Below are 16,049 nucleotides of genomic sequence, written 5' to 3'. Positions count from 1 at the left end.
TTAGTCATCATCATCATCATCATCATCATCATCATCATCATCATCGTCGTCGTCGTCGTCGTCATTATCATCATCATCATCATCATCATCATCATCATCATCATCATCATCATCATCATCATCATCATCATCATCATCATCATCATCATCATCATCATCATCACCATCATCGTAATTATTACAATCACAATCATCACCAGTAAGGCCTGAGTTCACAATAGCCAGCGTTTATTACTGAACAAAAATTTACATCAACACAATTTACAGGCATAAATATTCACAATATCTTCACATCAAGAAATAAATAACATCCAATTTGTAATAATTTACATATTGCACGGCCCCCACCTATTAAATCAATGACCTGGTTTAGTTACCAAACCATTCTATGGTGTCAGTTTTCTCGGTTGTGATGTTGACTGAAATCAGATTGTTAGTTTAAGCCGAGCTTCCATGAGACCCGAAAGAAAACAGAAACATGCCCACCCCTATTTCGCTATGACCACTTCTAATCAAATATTCAACACAGTGTGTCTCTAAGTCACAGTATGGTGACGGGAGGGTCAGTCCAAACAATGGGCAGTTTTTGCTGCGGTTCAAGCTAACCTCGAACAAGATTGCTGTGATCGTCGTGTGACAATGCGATAACTCTGCAATTGCCAACTCAGGGAAAATGCCCTGTAATTGACAGACAGCATTGTGTTTGTATTTTTGCTAGATATACAGCTCCATCAGTTACCTTAATCAAAGATTCACATTCTAATAGGATGATTTTGCTCTGGCGGAATATCTGAATATTCTGGTAGCTTGCACCAAGCTTGGCAACCTTTCTCCGTCGAGTTAACAAACAACTCTCAAGTCCACAAACTCGCTTAGTCAAGTGAAACGCTCGCCAGCAAACTTCCCCTCCCCTAAATTCGACCTCAGCGTAATCACATACAACAGCTGTAAATTTTGAGGATTTATCATTATTTTTGTTCGGCAAACATGTTCGTTTTCTTCTTCTTAAGGCATGTTGAGTAAAAAACCCAACACAGTATTTACAAGTTGGAATGTTATTGAATGAATTCCAGTCGGGGCTGAGGTGTCACCAATAACATTGGGCATGCGCGATAGACATGTACAAATGGTGTCGAAACGTTGCACAAAAGGCAGTCCCACTAGTTCTAGAAGTAAACATGAAACCGTTTCACAAAAATGAACAAAACTAATGGAAATACATCAAAAGTTACAGCTAGTTGACCTTTAAGATTGGCAGTATTAACATAATATACCAAGCTGGAAACATTCATTCGGTTGGGCATTCTGTGAACGGTTGGTTGTACATCACACGCGATTGACGAGTAGAAATATTTTCATTAAGTAGCATGCCGCAGGTCGATAAGATTAGTCAAATGCACTATCACTTTACTTATATCGTTGCGAAATCGAGAACTGACGTTACAAGAGGGCGTGACTTGTATCCAGTGTGGGCGATCGACCCCTTTGTACCTGAACGAACTGCGCATGTGTTAATCGAACACTGCCCGGGGCGACAGAAAGCGTTACCCCATTTGAGATGATGAGCGAAGTCCTCTCTATACGGATACAGATGTTGTATATTAGATGTATTGCACAGTAAAAAAGTTACACCTGCCGTGGCAATGACGGAGAAATGCTTTCCTTTCATTGGCTATTTCATAATTTGAACAAAACCATAAATTTCCAAACTTCGTTCTTTTTTTCTACGGTTCATAACTAGACAAATAATGTAGACGGGTTAACTAAAAGTAAGGTCACAAAAAATCGTAACTATCTAATTACGCTGACGCAAAGTTGCCATGGTAATGCGAATCGTCAAAATGGAGCAGAGTGATACAATTTGTAACAACTTGGTTGTACGTCCCGAAGAGATCTAGTCACATTTCCTGCTCTTAGACCCTCACGGTCTACGAAGGATGAGATCGTATAAAGTCTGACAAAAAGGCAAAAATACAAATTCATTCTTGGCACATACATTCTGGGAAGGTAAACACTATGCTGGTATTGAGATACTGATTGCAAAGCCAACTGCAGCGGCTGATTACATTGTATGTCGTTGGTGGCGCTCTTTGAGACATCAGGTATTCTCATACGAGTCTTTGATTCCTTTTTACGAAGCCTGTTTTCTTCTGCTTCCGTTGAGACATTTTGACGGCGTCCATAGTTCGATGTCACGTTTTAAATATCCTGCTATGTGCGTAATACCATTCAGAGTAATGCCCAGACGAGGAAAAAAACACGGTACCATATAGGATGGCGCACTAGGAGTGCCAACTCGTCCTTTGTTACACTTTGATTTCTACAATTCCAGGATTCTGATTACCATGGCAACTGAGGTCATCACTTTTCATCATTTACATAAGATGATATGACGTATGTAACTGTCAATGAAAAAAGCCACTTCCCAGCCAATCAAAAATTAGCGACTCTCTTTGCGTACTAAGTCAAATTTACATATTGCACATAAAATTTACATATCTCACTTGAAACAACACTAACGGGACATCAAGACAAGAAGTTATTAATTATTATTATATTTTTTGTAATTGACATTTTTGCACCATTTCAAGTCTTAAATCAAGCAAATAGTGGCATAGGCACTTCCAGGATGACACATCCCAGAAAGCCCGATTCCATCTCAATGGCAACGAAATTCATCCAAACTCTCTCTTTCTCTCTTCCGTGCACGAAAACGCTGGTGACAATTGAACAAGGCCACTTATTTGATATGGTGATTAACGCCCAGCACTGGGCATTGAAGGGGACGCTAGGGTACTTACAGAGCAGACGCATTTCATTAGATATTTCCGTTTTTGGCAACATGTTTCACTTAAACTTAACATATATGTACCGTGAGAATCAATATTTACCATGAAGAAAAAGAAAGAAATGAAGCTTTTAATACCAAAATAGAGATTCTAGAAGATATAAGCACAGTTTGATAAGACATATGTGAAACTAGTGTCAAGGTGCTCGGTCCTCACACCAATGTCTTCGCAAACTGTCGCGGGTACGGTGTACCTGCATGAACACATAAATTAATGCTAATGTTACGATGATGTCACTTCCTGGAAACATCAAGCTGAGCGCAAGCGGTGTCGTCACTTCCTCAATCGTACATAAAATGTCAAATTTCAGAGTTGATTTCGAGGACAAAAAGGGAAACCACGGGAAGCTTCGTCATGGTTGCCTGGTGGTAGGCTCAACACTTTCAACGACAACCGATCATTCAGGGTCAAAGTTCATGCTGACCAAACATTCCCATCATTCAGAGCGGGCGACTCTAATTCGTCAGGAACAATCTAATGAACGTATAAAACGGAAATTGAAAGTATTAGTATAAATATACATACAAATATACAGTTTGTGTATGTTCATCTCTCTCTCTCACTTATATATATATATATATATATATATATATATATATATATATATATATATATATATATATATATATATATATATATATATATATATATATATGTATATATAAGTGCTACTCCTATCAAGATTGGAGCTACAAATCATATGAAGGTTAACAGTATCATTTCATATGGAGGTTAATAGTAAACTCGGCCGAATTCGTCTTTGGGCGATACAGGATCAGGCCGAGTTGGTTTCAGCCGAGTTCACCCGTACTCCATATTGAAGTGTGTGCAAATGTTGAACACTGTGATGCAGCGGTACAAAACACTGTTTCAGGTTTGTGAATGACGCAAATCATCGTGATGCGCGTCCTGCGTGCGAACGTGCCTACGTCACGTGACGCATCTATGTCGTTGGTTGCATCTTGTGGGTTATAAATATTAAATAAAAAAAAATACATAGTAAACTGAATCATCAACTGAGTCCCTGTATCAATAATGTATGAATAACTAACTTTTTTCCTGGCTGAAGATATTATTTATGGTGCGTAGTACATCATCACTATCTGCGTTGTCATAGCTGAGTGATGTAAATTTTGACGTTGACATCACTACCACTTCTAGAAAACTTCAATTATAGCAACTTCTTAATTGCAGGAAAAGTGAGTAAAATGATAGGGGCCACAGTCATACCACGTGATTTTACATGTAAATGAGCAGAGTCCCCCTCTAACCCGTTGACCTGGCTCACGATATTCGTGACCTTACTTTGCTGCGCTTGCTTGATCAACCGGCAATTGCTGGGCGCACGCAAAGGCGGCCACCAAGACCGGTAAATTCAGTTCAATGATGAATTTCAGGCTGTCTAGAAATCCAATGGTACTGAAGCTTGTTTTCAAGTCAGATCATGCGACAATTTATGTTTTTCGTAATGCAAAGCACATCTGTGCCGTCACTTCTGCTATCAAAAGATATTGTTCTGCATGGGGTACGGAGCCGGGCGGTGTGCGATTGAAGCAGTAAAATATATCGGAACATACGACAGCTGAAAACAAAACGTGCATTTTATTGACCATGGGGGACATTAAAACTATGTTCGGCTGATAGTTTGTGAGAGAAGAAAGTGGAATTCTCCTACTTCCTACTGATTTATTTATAGACAGGGACACGTGAGAGCGGTGAAAAGTTTCCCCTCACTCGCCGCGAAAATGAGTTTGAGCGGGATCGGTGCTTGAATGATTGTCAATATTCGCAGGCGATAGTTCATTTGGAAAAAGCGAAAAAAAAAATTTCGATTCAAAATGGCGGCAAAATATGTAAATTTATGCACTTTAATTCGACGGTTACTTTTACGATCTTGTGAAGTTGAATTGTAAATGAGATAATGTATTGAAACCGTGCAAAGTGCATGCGCTGTCGAATTTCAAGGGCGTACGGACACAAGCGTAGAGGCTCATTTACAAATAAATTGAATAATTTGGTGTAATGAAAATGTTAGCCAGAATGAGTTACAAAATTGGGAAACGGAGTTCAATGTTCGGACCCCTATCCGGCTAGGTTAGTTGCATGACATGCAAATCCGGATACCCGCTGACAAAATTTCTATTTACAGCATGTTCTTGTGTATAATTACGAAATCAAATGTTGCCGTAATGTGTTCCTGGGGAAAAAGGTATTGCATGTCACTTTGCGCTTTGTGTAAAATGAGAGCGGTAACGAGTAAAGGCATCATCATTGAAATTCACGTCCTGAATGCTTAGAGTCACAGAAAGCCTTCTGGGGCCACTAGTTTAATCATGTGATTCACAATTTCAGTCCATGATAGATAGTTTTTACAGAATGTGCATTTTGAAAGAGCCCGGTAATTTGTATAGTAGGCTGACCTGTTGCACACTCTAAGAAGGAAGCTGGGTTTTAAGACACTTGTTTCTCGCCTCTGATGAGTCAGAGACGATCTTACGGCTCGTGTGAGCGAACATTTTCAATCCGCCAAGATCCGCCAATGATGCATTATTAATGGCGGTAGAGCTGACCTGCCTTCTGCTGGAAATGTAATACATATCTTGGGAAGAAAATTGCCCCACCGGTGACTCATTTCTCAGCCTGGGGTTGACAATTACCATCGCTTAGCTGTCTCTATTATCTCTTGGCTGATCGTGGTTTAACTAACGATAAGCGATGGTAACTCACTACTTCATTATTCAGTTGTCTTTTCATGTCACAACTTCAATCTATTCATTACCTCGTGACTGGCTTCAGATCGATTATTTGCTTGAAAATGGAACAGAGTAGCTTAGTGGAATGTTGTAATATGAGGTAAGCCTCCTTGCAGCGTCCACGACGTATACCTTCTCTCATAATATGTATGTATGTATGTATGTATGTATGTATGTATGTATGTATGTATGTATGTATGTATGTATGTATGTATGTATGTATGTATGTATGTCTGTATGCAAGATACATATCGCATAACCATATATATATATATATATATATATATATATATATATATATATATATATATATATATATATATATATATATATATATATATATGTGCATCATTTATCTACATACACGCCATCGAATTAGTCACGAACGCGGGTGTATTAAATTGTGTATTTTTTTAGCCGCAAGAGCCCAAACTTTCAACAGTGGCCTTTGACCTGAAATGACCGAAACCAAATTCCTCACCTGTAAATCTTATTGGAGCAGAGCGTTGTAAACACATTCAGTTCGACAAACGTAATCCAGATAAGAGTTCGGCTCAGGTATTCTTCGCGTATTTTTAGCTGCTTTTAGAAAATATCCAGCATGCGCCTCGCAGGATCCCGTTCGGGAAACGGCGCTGCTGCACATATCGAACATCTCGTCCACAAAGATCTCGTCGCACGTTTTCGCTGACACGCCAAATGTGGATGCCTGTAACACAAAGCAGGGAGAAGAAAACATCGTCACATAAACAGTGTTCACTCTGAGTACAAATGCAGGACCTCGTCTATAGGAATGCCTAATGGACATTGTGCAGTCACACCATGACTAGATAGCTAGGCTGACTACTTTTTTACAATATAATGTCAATTTGGGTCACCGAGCGAAATATTCCCATGTGTACAGAAAGTGCACGTAATAACCATCAAGCAAGTGAAGTGTACAACGCAACATAGCACATGAGTCAAAAACCCTATCGCAATGACAAGGTGCTGTAATTTTGAAAATGTATTGCATGGAATTCCAAAGAGCGCAGGGGCAATTAATGATCTGATACACTAGGTAACGATACATTTTGCGAGCTATATTAATCTCCCTGAGGTTGTCGCATGCGCAATAGAATGTAAAATAGTCACTTCCGGAATATGCAAATATATTTACTCCTAATTTGCAATATATGTTTGTCAAACTTTGAAATAACAGATGGCAAGTGACTGTTTTAAAATTTTAGTGTATTTGGGACAGGCATCACCTTGGCTTATTATTCGAGTTTACCACATGATAGCAAGGGCAAGATCACATTGTCTTTGCCTGTCTTATGAACGGTACTCCTGACAGTGCATTGACGGCTGAGAGGAAGACGAGGTATGATCATCAATAGTACCCTCACGAGCATCAGCCCGAGGGCAGGCAACAAATATACCAACTTGCCCTTCTTATCATTTATCATTAACTATATGACACTTTTGTGGCTTTTGTTCGCTTAGTAAAAATTTAGTCCAACAGTCGAAAGTCGCCGCCTTGAATCGCCTAATTCATCGACCAGTTACCTGAATTTGATGGGAGAATAAGGTGCAAAATCGGAGACAGTGCTGTCATTAGCTAGTCTTGTGCACATAGTTTACAATTGTAGTTAAAAGTCGTCTAATCCAGCTGGAGCTAACTCCGCATATACGATTTAAAGTCATGGCTATAAAGAAAATACACAATGGGTACATGGCAATTTGTTTTGCACATCTTACCGTCTACGGTTGCGTCACTTTTTGTCCAATATAATGTGAGTAAGATTCAGCCAATCATGAGCACGATAAATGAATGATGTTTGAGGCACACTAACGTGTTTTATAGTTTTATTCGACACCATGAGCTGTGCGTTGCTTATTTATTGAATTTGATTGGCGGGAGCACAATAATCTCTTGAAAATGACGTCAAAAGAGATTGCAGGGCGGAGTTTTGTTGAAACACGATTATAACAAAATCTCTACACAGTGGTAGAATAGAAGGATTAAATATGTGTCCAGTATATGGCACATGCCTGTTTGACAAGAGCGAGAATTGGTTGGTGTTCAGGTGAAACAGTGGTATCGAAATAACTTTCGAAAGTTTCTGAAGTTTGGGCTTACCGGTCTTGACCTCAGAAATGGGTGCATTTACATCAGATGCGAATATACATGCATTCAATTTGGCAGAGTTTGAAACCTGACGAAACGTTCAACTTGTAGGATTTCGACAAAAAATAATTTCGGATTCCTGACTGAGCGTGTCATTAAAATGAATTCTTTTATATTCCCGGTCAGTGAGCGTTTCGACGACTTCTCATTAATTTGTCAGACACTTTCGGCGGTCGTTGCTCCCTGGAGTGTACATGACGTCATCACACACATGTATGTCACAATTATAAGCGACCATTAGTCAAGTTTCTAGGACGAAATCTTGACTTGGTGGCTCGTTAATTGTAAAGGTTGAAACTAGGGATTTTGCGTGTCCGATGGTTCATTAATTTGCGATGCCATTTCACATTGTTCGCGACCCCAAAGAATCTCATAATGTCCACTTTGCCAATCGATACTTGAGTAATATCCAACATATAGTAGGAGACCTACGTCACCGCCGTAGTTGCTAGGCTTACCAAGTACACGACTGACATCACTGCTCTGGTTGCTAGGATATCAGCGACAACGTAAAGCTGGCGCAAAACACGACCTTGTACTAAAAACGACCGAACGAAGTATAAAACGAAGAACAGACACAAGGCTCCGTCGACTTATCATGTGCACAGTACCTCATATTAGCGAGTTTATCGAAACACCAAGGCAATAAGATAACGTCCGCGAAAATCACAAACTAAAAGCCTGTTACCAATATATTATATATAGTGCCTTCCTATCATACTAGCAGCGATAGGTAGATTTGTGAATGTAAATCCTTAAGACGATCAAAAATTCACTCTCATAAATAATGACGTAATGTCTATTCGAATAACTATTCATCGAAATTTCCTAAAAAAGTGTGGATGTGTGTTCATAACAGGTAATGTTGAAATGTGTGGCGGGTGACTTATCGGTTCCATCTAATTTGAAACGATTGAACTTCAATACCTCGGAGATAAACAATGATGGATAGCACATGTTTTATTAACCGGATATAAGATAACTTCATTTCAAAAGTCAAAGCTCGCGAGATTCCAAAGGTACAAGGCACTGGAAAAATGTCAACTGCTAATTGGCATATTTATCAGCTGTTATTTGTCTATGCGTTCTGTTGCTGGGGAGTAGTGTGTGCTGCCGTACGTTTAAAACCCGCGAGATTTAAAGGAGATGATTAGGAACCGTCATAAAATAACGGGCATATATTTCGCAGCAGAAACTTAAACTGCATCACGTGTACAAGTTGCTCGTTCACGTGGTGCAACGGATGATGAGCAATAAAAGTAAATTGCATCTATAAAAATATCGAACATTCAACCATAATGCGCTCACTGCTGAAAGCAAAGCTTTTAATACTAATTGCGTTCAAAATCTTTTTTGGCGTGCCTTTCCAATTATCGTATCGACAATTTAGTACAGTATTTTAGGGGCCGCGTCTTCGAAAATAATGGCCGAATCTGCCAGAAATGTGAAATTAAAATTCTGCTCTCTCCAGGTCTGCTAGGGAAGACCATTTGTCGTGTTCTAGGCGGAAAAATAGACAGGGAAAAACTCTGGGGATTTTAGCAAATTTATGCTCGATGGCTGTAGCCTTATTTTGTTGTGTACAGTGCACGACACTGAAAAGTGCGGTTGTGTCTCTTCCCGCCAAACTGACGCCAGAAAGAGGTTGGATCCTTCCTGGGCATACGAAAATTTGACAGATTCTCCCTAACGGGGTTACCGAGGCGTACTGAAAGAACAAATGAACTACATTTTCTATTGACTCGATTCTCTTTAAGTAGTCACGACGTTTGCTTGTCTGCATTGAACCGTCGTAACCCATGGAGAAATTCAAACAGCTTGACGTCAGCATTTTTCAACGGTATGTCAACATTTTGCCGTGACTTGATTTCCACAACAAATAGAGCGCTAGTAACTTGCGTTCGACTATACTACGATGAACAACGGTAGCGATTTTACACCATTTCTTTCCTAAAATGGGACTAAATATGGTTTCAGACTTTTCTCTTTTGCTTATCACAGTTTTACGCAAATCATTGGAGTTTCCGAGGAAGTTATGTCAGTCAGCGTGGCGTGCGCATGCGCTCGAACCTCAAATTTTAGAATGCATATCCACTGCGTGACACAAAATCTTAGCACACATCTACATCTGAGCGTTAGCCGTAAAGAGGGAACTTGGTTAACGACGACGGTACGATAAGAGCTACTGAGCAGTTGTAATCGCTCGGCCGAGAAATAAGATCTAATTTGGCGGGCGGGATTGGGAGTGTCTTTAAGGACAACGAACGACCGAGAAGATGATTTCACGTCTATGAGCTATCTTGACGACAGGTCACATCTGTCGTACTGTTAAAATATCGTTTGAAAGGGCGTAGAAGGCAGTTGCACCATTAATTGAGATGATTATGTGCAATTTACTTGGCATGGAATTGCCAATTATCTCTTTTACTGGATAACACGGAAAGAGTGCATGCTTTCAGTACCGAGTCGCTACTAAGTTACTGTCTCTACATACCTTGCGAAGACAAAAGCTTCCAAATTACAAGCTTAAGGGGTCGACTATCAGAAATAAGGGGTGGTCAAAATATGAAGCGACTATTTCCGAACATATTTGACAGTATTGCCGCGCTGGAGAAATACAATAGTCATAACATGGAAAACGGAAAAGAAATGTGTCCCTAATTTTGATCCGTTGTTCTGATCTAGTGATCAGATCTTAATTAAACAGTGTATATGCATAATACTCATCGATTTTGATTTGAAATGCCTTTATTCAGATATATACCCGTCCACAGTATATACTTCTAACAACGCGCCTAAGCAGCTTATCGTGCTTTGGTGAAGTTAAAGTCATAATTTTGTCGTCGACTTTTCGCACTCACAGACTTTGGTGTAGGAGAGATTGGGGAGGGGGTTTTAGCTTAAACGCACTAATTTTCGTGTGCTAATTATCCATTATGTACGGCGCCTAATTTTACGCACAGCCACAAAGTCAGATAATATTGTAAAAAAGAGTAAACAAACACCATTGAGGTGGAATGGGCTTCGGGGACATATATAAAGACTCTCAAATTTTTGTAACACTTTTCTGGTCTTTTACTTGTGTGGGCCCATTTTGAAGTTCATTGCGTGAATAAAGATTTTACCGCCATCCTGAAGTGAACTCTACAGGGAAAAATAAAATTTCGGGTTTTCACAAAAATAAGCAGGTGAAAACTTTATTAAATCCAATAGTTTTAATGAGCCCCAACAAGTGGTCGATCAAAAAGTTATTGTAAAAGTTTGAGAGTCGGAGTATCTGTCCCCAAGACGTATTCTACCTGTAGGATGTGGAACTTACACAAATATAGCACAGTTGGTGTCTATTGCAGGGCCCTGTGAAGGCCTCCTTGTAACCTCCATCGCCTAGACCTTCGTACAGGTCAATGACCTGACAATTATCAACCATGCTGTCCAGTATTGAACACTCCTGCGTTTCCTCTGAAATTGAGGGAAAAAAGAGAGGATTCAAATATTTTGACACTTGGAAAGCAACTTACAAAGAGACGGGTGACGTTTGTCTTCTTCTGTTTTGAATGTGTCTCTGATGCGTCTCAGGAGACAGCAATTCCACGGGAACTCCTCTGCTAGAAACGCCATTTTAAAGGCCCAGTAACTTTAACTTTGACAATTTTTTCGTTCGTTTTTGTTTATATATCAACTTCAGTGTCTAGATCTACTTCCCACAGCATGATGAAATACAAGTGTTAGGCTCATCAACATATAGACGTGTATGTGTGAGATGCATTGTAACTTTTGACAAGGGAGGTCCGGACCTGAATTCAGTTGTCAACAATAATAATGCATGCCATGCACATACGCGCTGCACTAACACAGCAAATACTGGGTATTTCGCAACGCTGTAGGAAGTAGACTAAAAATCTGTCGTTGATACATGGAACAAGTCATTGTCAATGACATAGTCCCCACTTGTAAAAGGAGTATTAGTCTTGATGGGGCAGGGAAATGTGGTCATTAAAAAGTATCGCTGGAGTGTATAAGTTCACATCTATGGGCACATAGGTTTATGTCATTTTTCTCAATTTATAACAAGAGGCATGTCTAAGTTATGGTTCTAAATCGGGAAAAAAGACCAGACCTCTAGCTGTGTTGGCCGGCCAAGAAATACATATGTGCATATAAATGAGGTACGAGATGTGAAATCTGAAGGTCTAATATCCTATCAAAATTGAAGCTTATAGAACTTGTGGTTACTGAGTTATGCATATATATGTATAATCAAGGTCTAAGGTCATCAAGGTCACGCGACATTTTGAAAAAAAAATGCATTGCTAAGTTATCCCTATACTTCAAAAATCAGACCTCTAGCTCTATTGGCTCGCTCAAAATTAGATATGTGCATAATTAATCTGGTACAATATGTGGCGTCATAAAGTGTCCCATCATACCATATATAAAGGGTGTATCACTTGTGGTTACTGAGTTATGGACAAATATGTATATTTGAGGTCAAAGGTCACCAAGGTCACATGACATTTTGTCAAAAAAAATTGTATTGCAAAGTTATCCCTATTCAGACCTCCAGCTCGATTGGCTTGCTCAAAATTAGATATGCGCATAATGAATGAGGTACAATATGTTACGTCATACGCTGTCCCATCATACCATACATGAAGGGTGTAGCACTTGTGGTTACTGAGCTATGGACAAATATGTATATTTGAGGTCAAAGGTCACCAAGGTCATGTGACATTTTGTCAAAAAAATTGTATTGCTAAGTTATCCCTATATACCAAAAATCAGACCTCTAGCTCTATTGGCTCGCTCAAAATTAGATATGCGCATAATTAATGAGGTACAATATTTGGCGTCATAAAGTGTCCCATCATACCATACATGAAGGGTGTGGTTACTGAGTTATGGACAAATATGTATATTTGAGGTCAAAGGTCACCAAGGTCACGTGACATTTTGTCAAAATATCTGAGATATCTGCGTGAACGGATGGACTCACGGACGGACATGACCCAATCTATAAGCCCCCTGGACTTCATCCATGGGGACTAAAAACTGTGTCACTGCATCCTTTTTGCAATATGAATACGATGAGAAACTAAATTTTTATTTTTCTTGGCCTTATACATGGGAGTCTATGGACTGCCTTATACATGGGAGTCTATGGACTGCCTTATACATGGGAGTCTATGATGTATAAGAGTCTATGGACTGCCTTATACATGGGAGTCTATGGAGACTGCCTTATACATAGGAGTCTATGGAGATGAAAACTAAAAAGTCCTCTAACACGGCCAAATTTGATCGCATTGTGAAACAAATCGACGTGCATCTGTATGGGGTAGGGTACTATCGAAAAGAAATTGACCTGGGCATGTCTGAGATATCTGCGTGAACGGACGGACGCACGGACGGACGGACGCACGCACGGACGGACATGACCAAACCTATAAGTCCCCCCGGACGGTGTCCGTGGGGACTAATAAAGACTGAAAAAACTGCAAAAGTTGCGGTTACCTGGCCTTTAATATAAACACGAAATGAAGGCATCAGAAGAAAATAATGCGGACAGATACGTTGATCAATTGCAAAATTTAATTCTCATTGAATCGAAACGAAGAGAAAAGTACATTTTGATACCTTCATTACATTACTTCGGGTCCTGATAAAATGAAAAATTTAAATTGTCTTTTTGTCATAAACTTACTTTTAAAAGAAATGAAAGAAATACAGAAAGCTCGAGTCTTAGGAATGTCACAAAACGATAAAGTGCAGTAGTAAAAATCAGAGTTGCAACCAAGGTTTTCGGGTTCACCAAAATTAAACAAATAAAATGACACACTTTTTGTGCACAGTTTACACATCAATGACAGTGCATGACATATGGGCTATGTGAAGTCGAATCTTTTAAATAAGAACATAGTTCCGGGATAGTGTCGTACTAGTAGCAATGTCATCCAACAGCCTAACTCTCTAATTTGGATTCTCGGTTTAACAGTGAACTTGGTTTTTTATTAGTACGAGGGTTTCTGCAGTATAAGCACACGCAGACTTATGGTAGAATGCGCCTCGGTTACAGCTAAAAAAAATTACAATACTCTTTTGGTCTACCGCTTATTGGGGCTTATTTTGAAGGCCATGGCGTATATAAAGTTTTCCCCGGCTTATTTTCCCCATAGAGTTAACGCAGGGATGATGGCCATTTTGAATTTAAAGTGTCGATAAATATGGAGTAATTTGTTTCTCCAGTGCCAAATTTGCACGATGATCCCTGAGTTTTATTCTTGCTTTCGAAAGACTATGTTTGAAGTTTCCATGAGGAAAGTTTTGGCAAAAGTTTAAGCCTTTTAAATTTCGAGGCGCCAACTAGCTTATAATGTCCATTCATATTTAATCATGATTGACACGACTTAAAGTTCTCTTACCACATCCCTGCCAAGTTCCTTGTCTGAGATTTGTGCATGGTAATGTAAATTTTTTTTTAATTATATGATAAAAAGTGATCTTGCAGGCGGGAACTCGATTTCTGAATCAAACACTAAATATCACCAATTAAGCTATGTGAAGTATAACGTTTAATGTTTTCAATTGTTTTTGTTAATGTATATCAGTCGATGTGAACCACCGTGACGTAGTATTGGTCTTCTGCGCACACCATTAGGAAATACGGAGTATTCGACTTGTTAACGCAGCCTTGATATCGGCATTGGGAAATGTTTTAAGGCGCATGGCAGAGCTTAAGTGAAAAAGAAGTTCAATTTTAATTTTCTTTATAATTGCATACGTTGTAGGTAGCAGTGAGTAGACAAGAAATAATAATTACGAGAAAAATGATATTCACATTTTATTTTTGAGGTATATCGTGTAGCAATACATCCGTGACCTTTGATTTTTATGCAGCTCACATTTCTTTATGACAAATTTAAGTCTCCAGAGCAATTGCGAGCTAATTAAGAGCTGCGCACCGTCATTTCCTGTCAGTGTAGATATGAGAATGTTGCCTTAGAAATGGCCTTCAGATGTGTGACGAAAGAACAGGGTTTTTGACCAGGTAATTAAAATACATAATGATATATTTATCAAAAGCGTTAAAAAAAGGCTTTGTCAGCACTTTTCCACAGGTTCTATACATAGATATAGGCAATCTTTGTGTAATGTATGGAATTATGACTTTTGAAACGCCACCTTATGGCTGCATTTTTCAAACTTGCTACTCACACCGTCTCTTGTGGAAATTCCACGAGAATGACAGATCGCGATATGTTGGTGTAATTCTATGGACAAGTCAATGGAATCAGCCAGTAATACGACTACCCACTGTTGTCCTAAAGACATAAACGAATTTCAAATTTGCTGTGCCCATAAGTTTCAATCGCCTTTGTTTTGATTCTGAATTTTTTATGGAGTTACCACAGAGTATAGCGGCCGTTTTTCACTTCAGATATGTAGTTTGCATCTTGACTCAATGTCCACGGTGATCTCTGATTAGTATTTTTCACGAAAAAAGATAACTTGATCTATTTACTTTATTTGTGCAAACGTTTAAAATTTTCATTTTTCTGAGCTGAATATTAGCTCAACCATTTCGTGTTGACTATTCGACAATGATGACAAATAGCAAGTTAGACTTGTTATTTTTGTACCATAAACCAGGAGAAAAATACAAGAAATATGATCGATTATTAAGTGTAGCATTTTTTCAACCATTACTCCCTAACAGTTGGAACATAACAGTCCAGCTTCTAAAGCCCCGTTAGCTGTATCTTTTTGCATTACAAAAACAATACCATCCAATATTCGAAGAGATTTTTTCTTTCCAGTCATGAAGCCCTGCCGTCTTTGAAAATGTCACTATTTCAATTCGCAGTTTTTGTGTACTTGCTCGGAGCGGCCATAAATAACTTGCGAGTTGAAAATTATTTAGTTAAAGTCCAAATTGTACGCTCGCCGCCAACGTTTGTAAAGCATTCTGTAGTAACACTTGGGCAGGCGTTGTGTACACAAGTTGCTTTAGATTTCAAACCATCTTATTGAATATATTGCAAAAAGATACCAGTAATGGTGATTAAAAGGAAGCCGACAGATTTGATAACCAAGAACAACTCTTACAATATCAATGAAGTACATAGTGTGTTTTAGCATTGATCTAGTCCCATCTCAGTGCATGCGACATATACATATATCAAATAAGATCGACGAACGCTGAGAAATACCACATTAATTCGAATATGAATGAGATACATGTACTTGTATAAACACGCAGCCTAACCAAATGACTACTTA

The 16,049-nt window shown here is 39.0% G+C and overlaps 1 protein-coding gene across 3 annotated transcripts in view; it reads right to left on the bottom strand.

The window, feature by feature from the left end:
- Positions 1-207: 207 nt before the first annotated feature.
- LOC139118449 (probable inactive protein kinase DDB_G0270444) overlaps positions 208-16,049 on the bottom strand; it is a 52,408-nt gene continuing 36,566 nt past the window's right edge. For all 3 annotated transcript variants that reach the window (XM_070681744.1, XM_070681745.1, XM_070681746.1), the window contains exons 6-8: positions 11,092-11,231; positions 6,084-6,311; positions 208-3,323 (exon numbers count right to left, since the gene is read on the bottom strand). In XM_070681744.1, the coding sequence (XP_070537845.1) occupies positions 6,093-6,311; positions 11,092-11,231 (359 nt within the window). In that variant the 3' untranslated portion in view covers positions 208-3,323; positions 6,084-6,092. The remainder of the gene's footprint in view (positions 3,324-6,083; positions 6,312-11,091; positions 11,232-16,049) is intronic.

The sequence above is a fragment of the Ptychodera flava genome, chromosome 19 (assembly GCF_041260155.1).
Source record: "Ptychodera flava strain L36383 chromosome 19, AS_Pfla_20210202, whole genome shotgun sequence".
Lineage (NCBI taxonomy): Eukaryota > Metazoa > Hemichordata > Enteropneusta > Ptychoderidae > Ptychodera > Ptychodera flava.
Note: the sequence above shows the minus strand (reverse complement) of the source record. Positions and strands in the feature narration are given on the sequence as shown.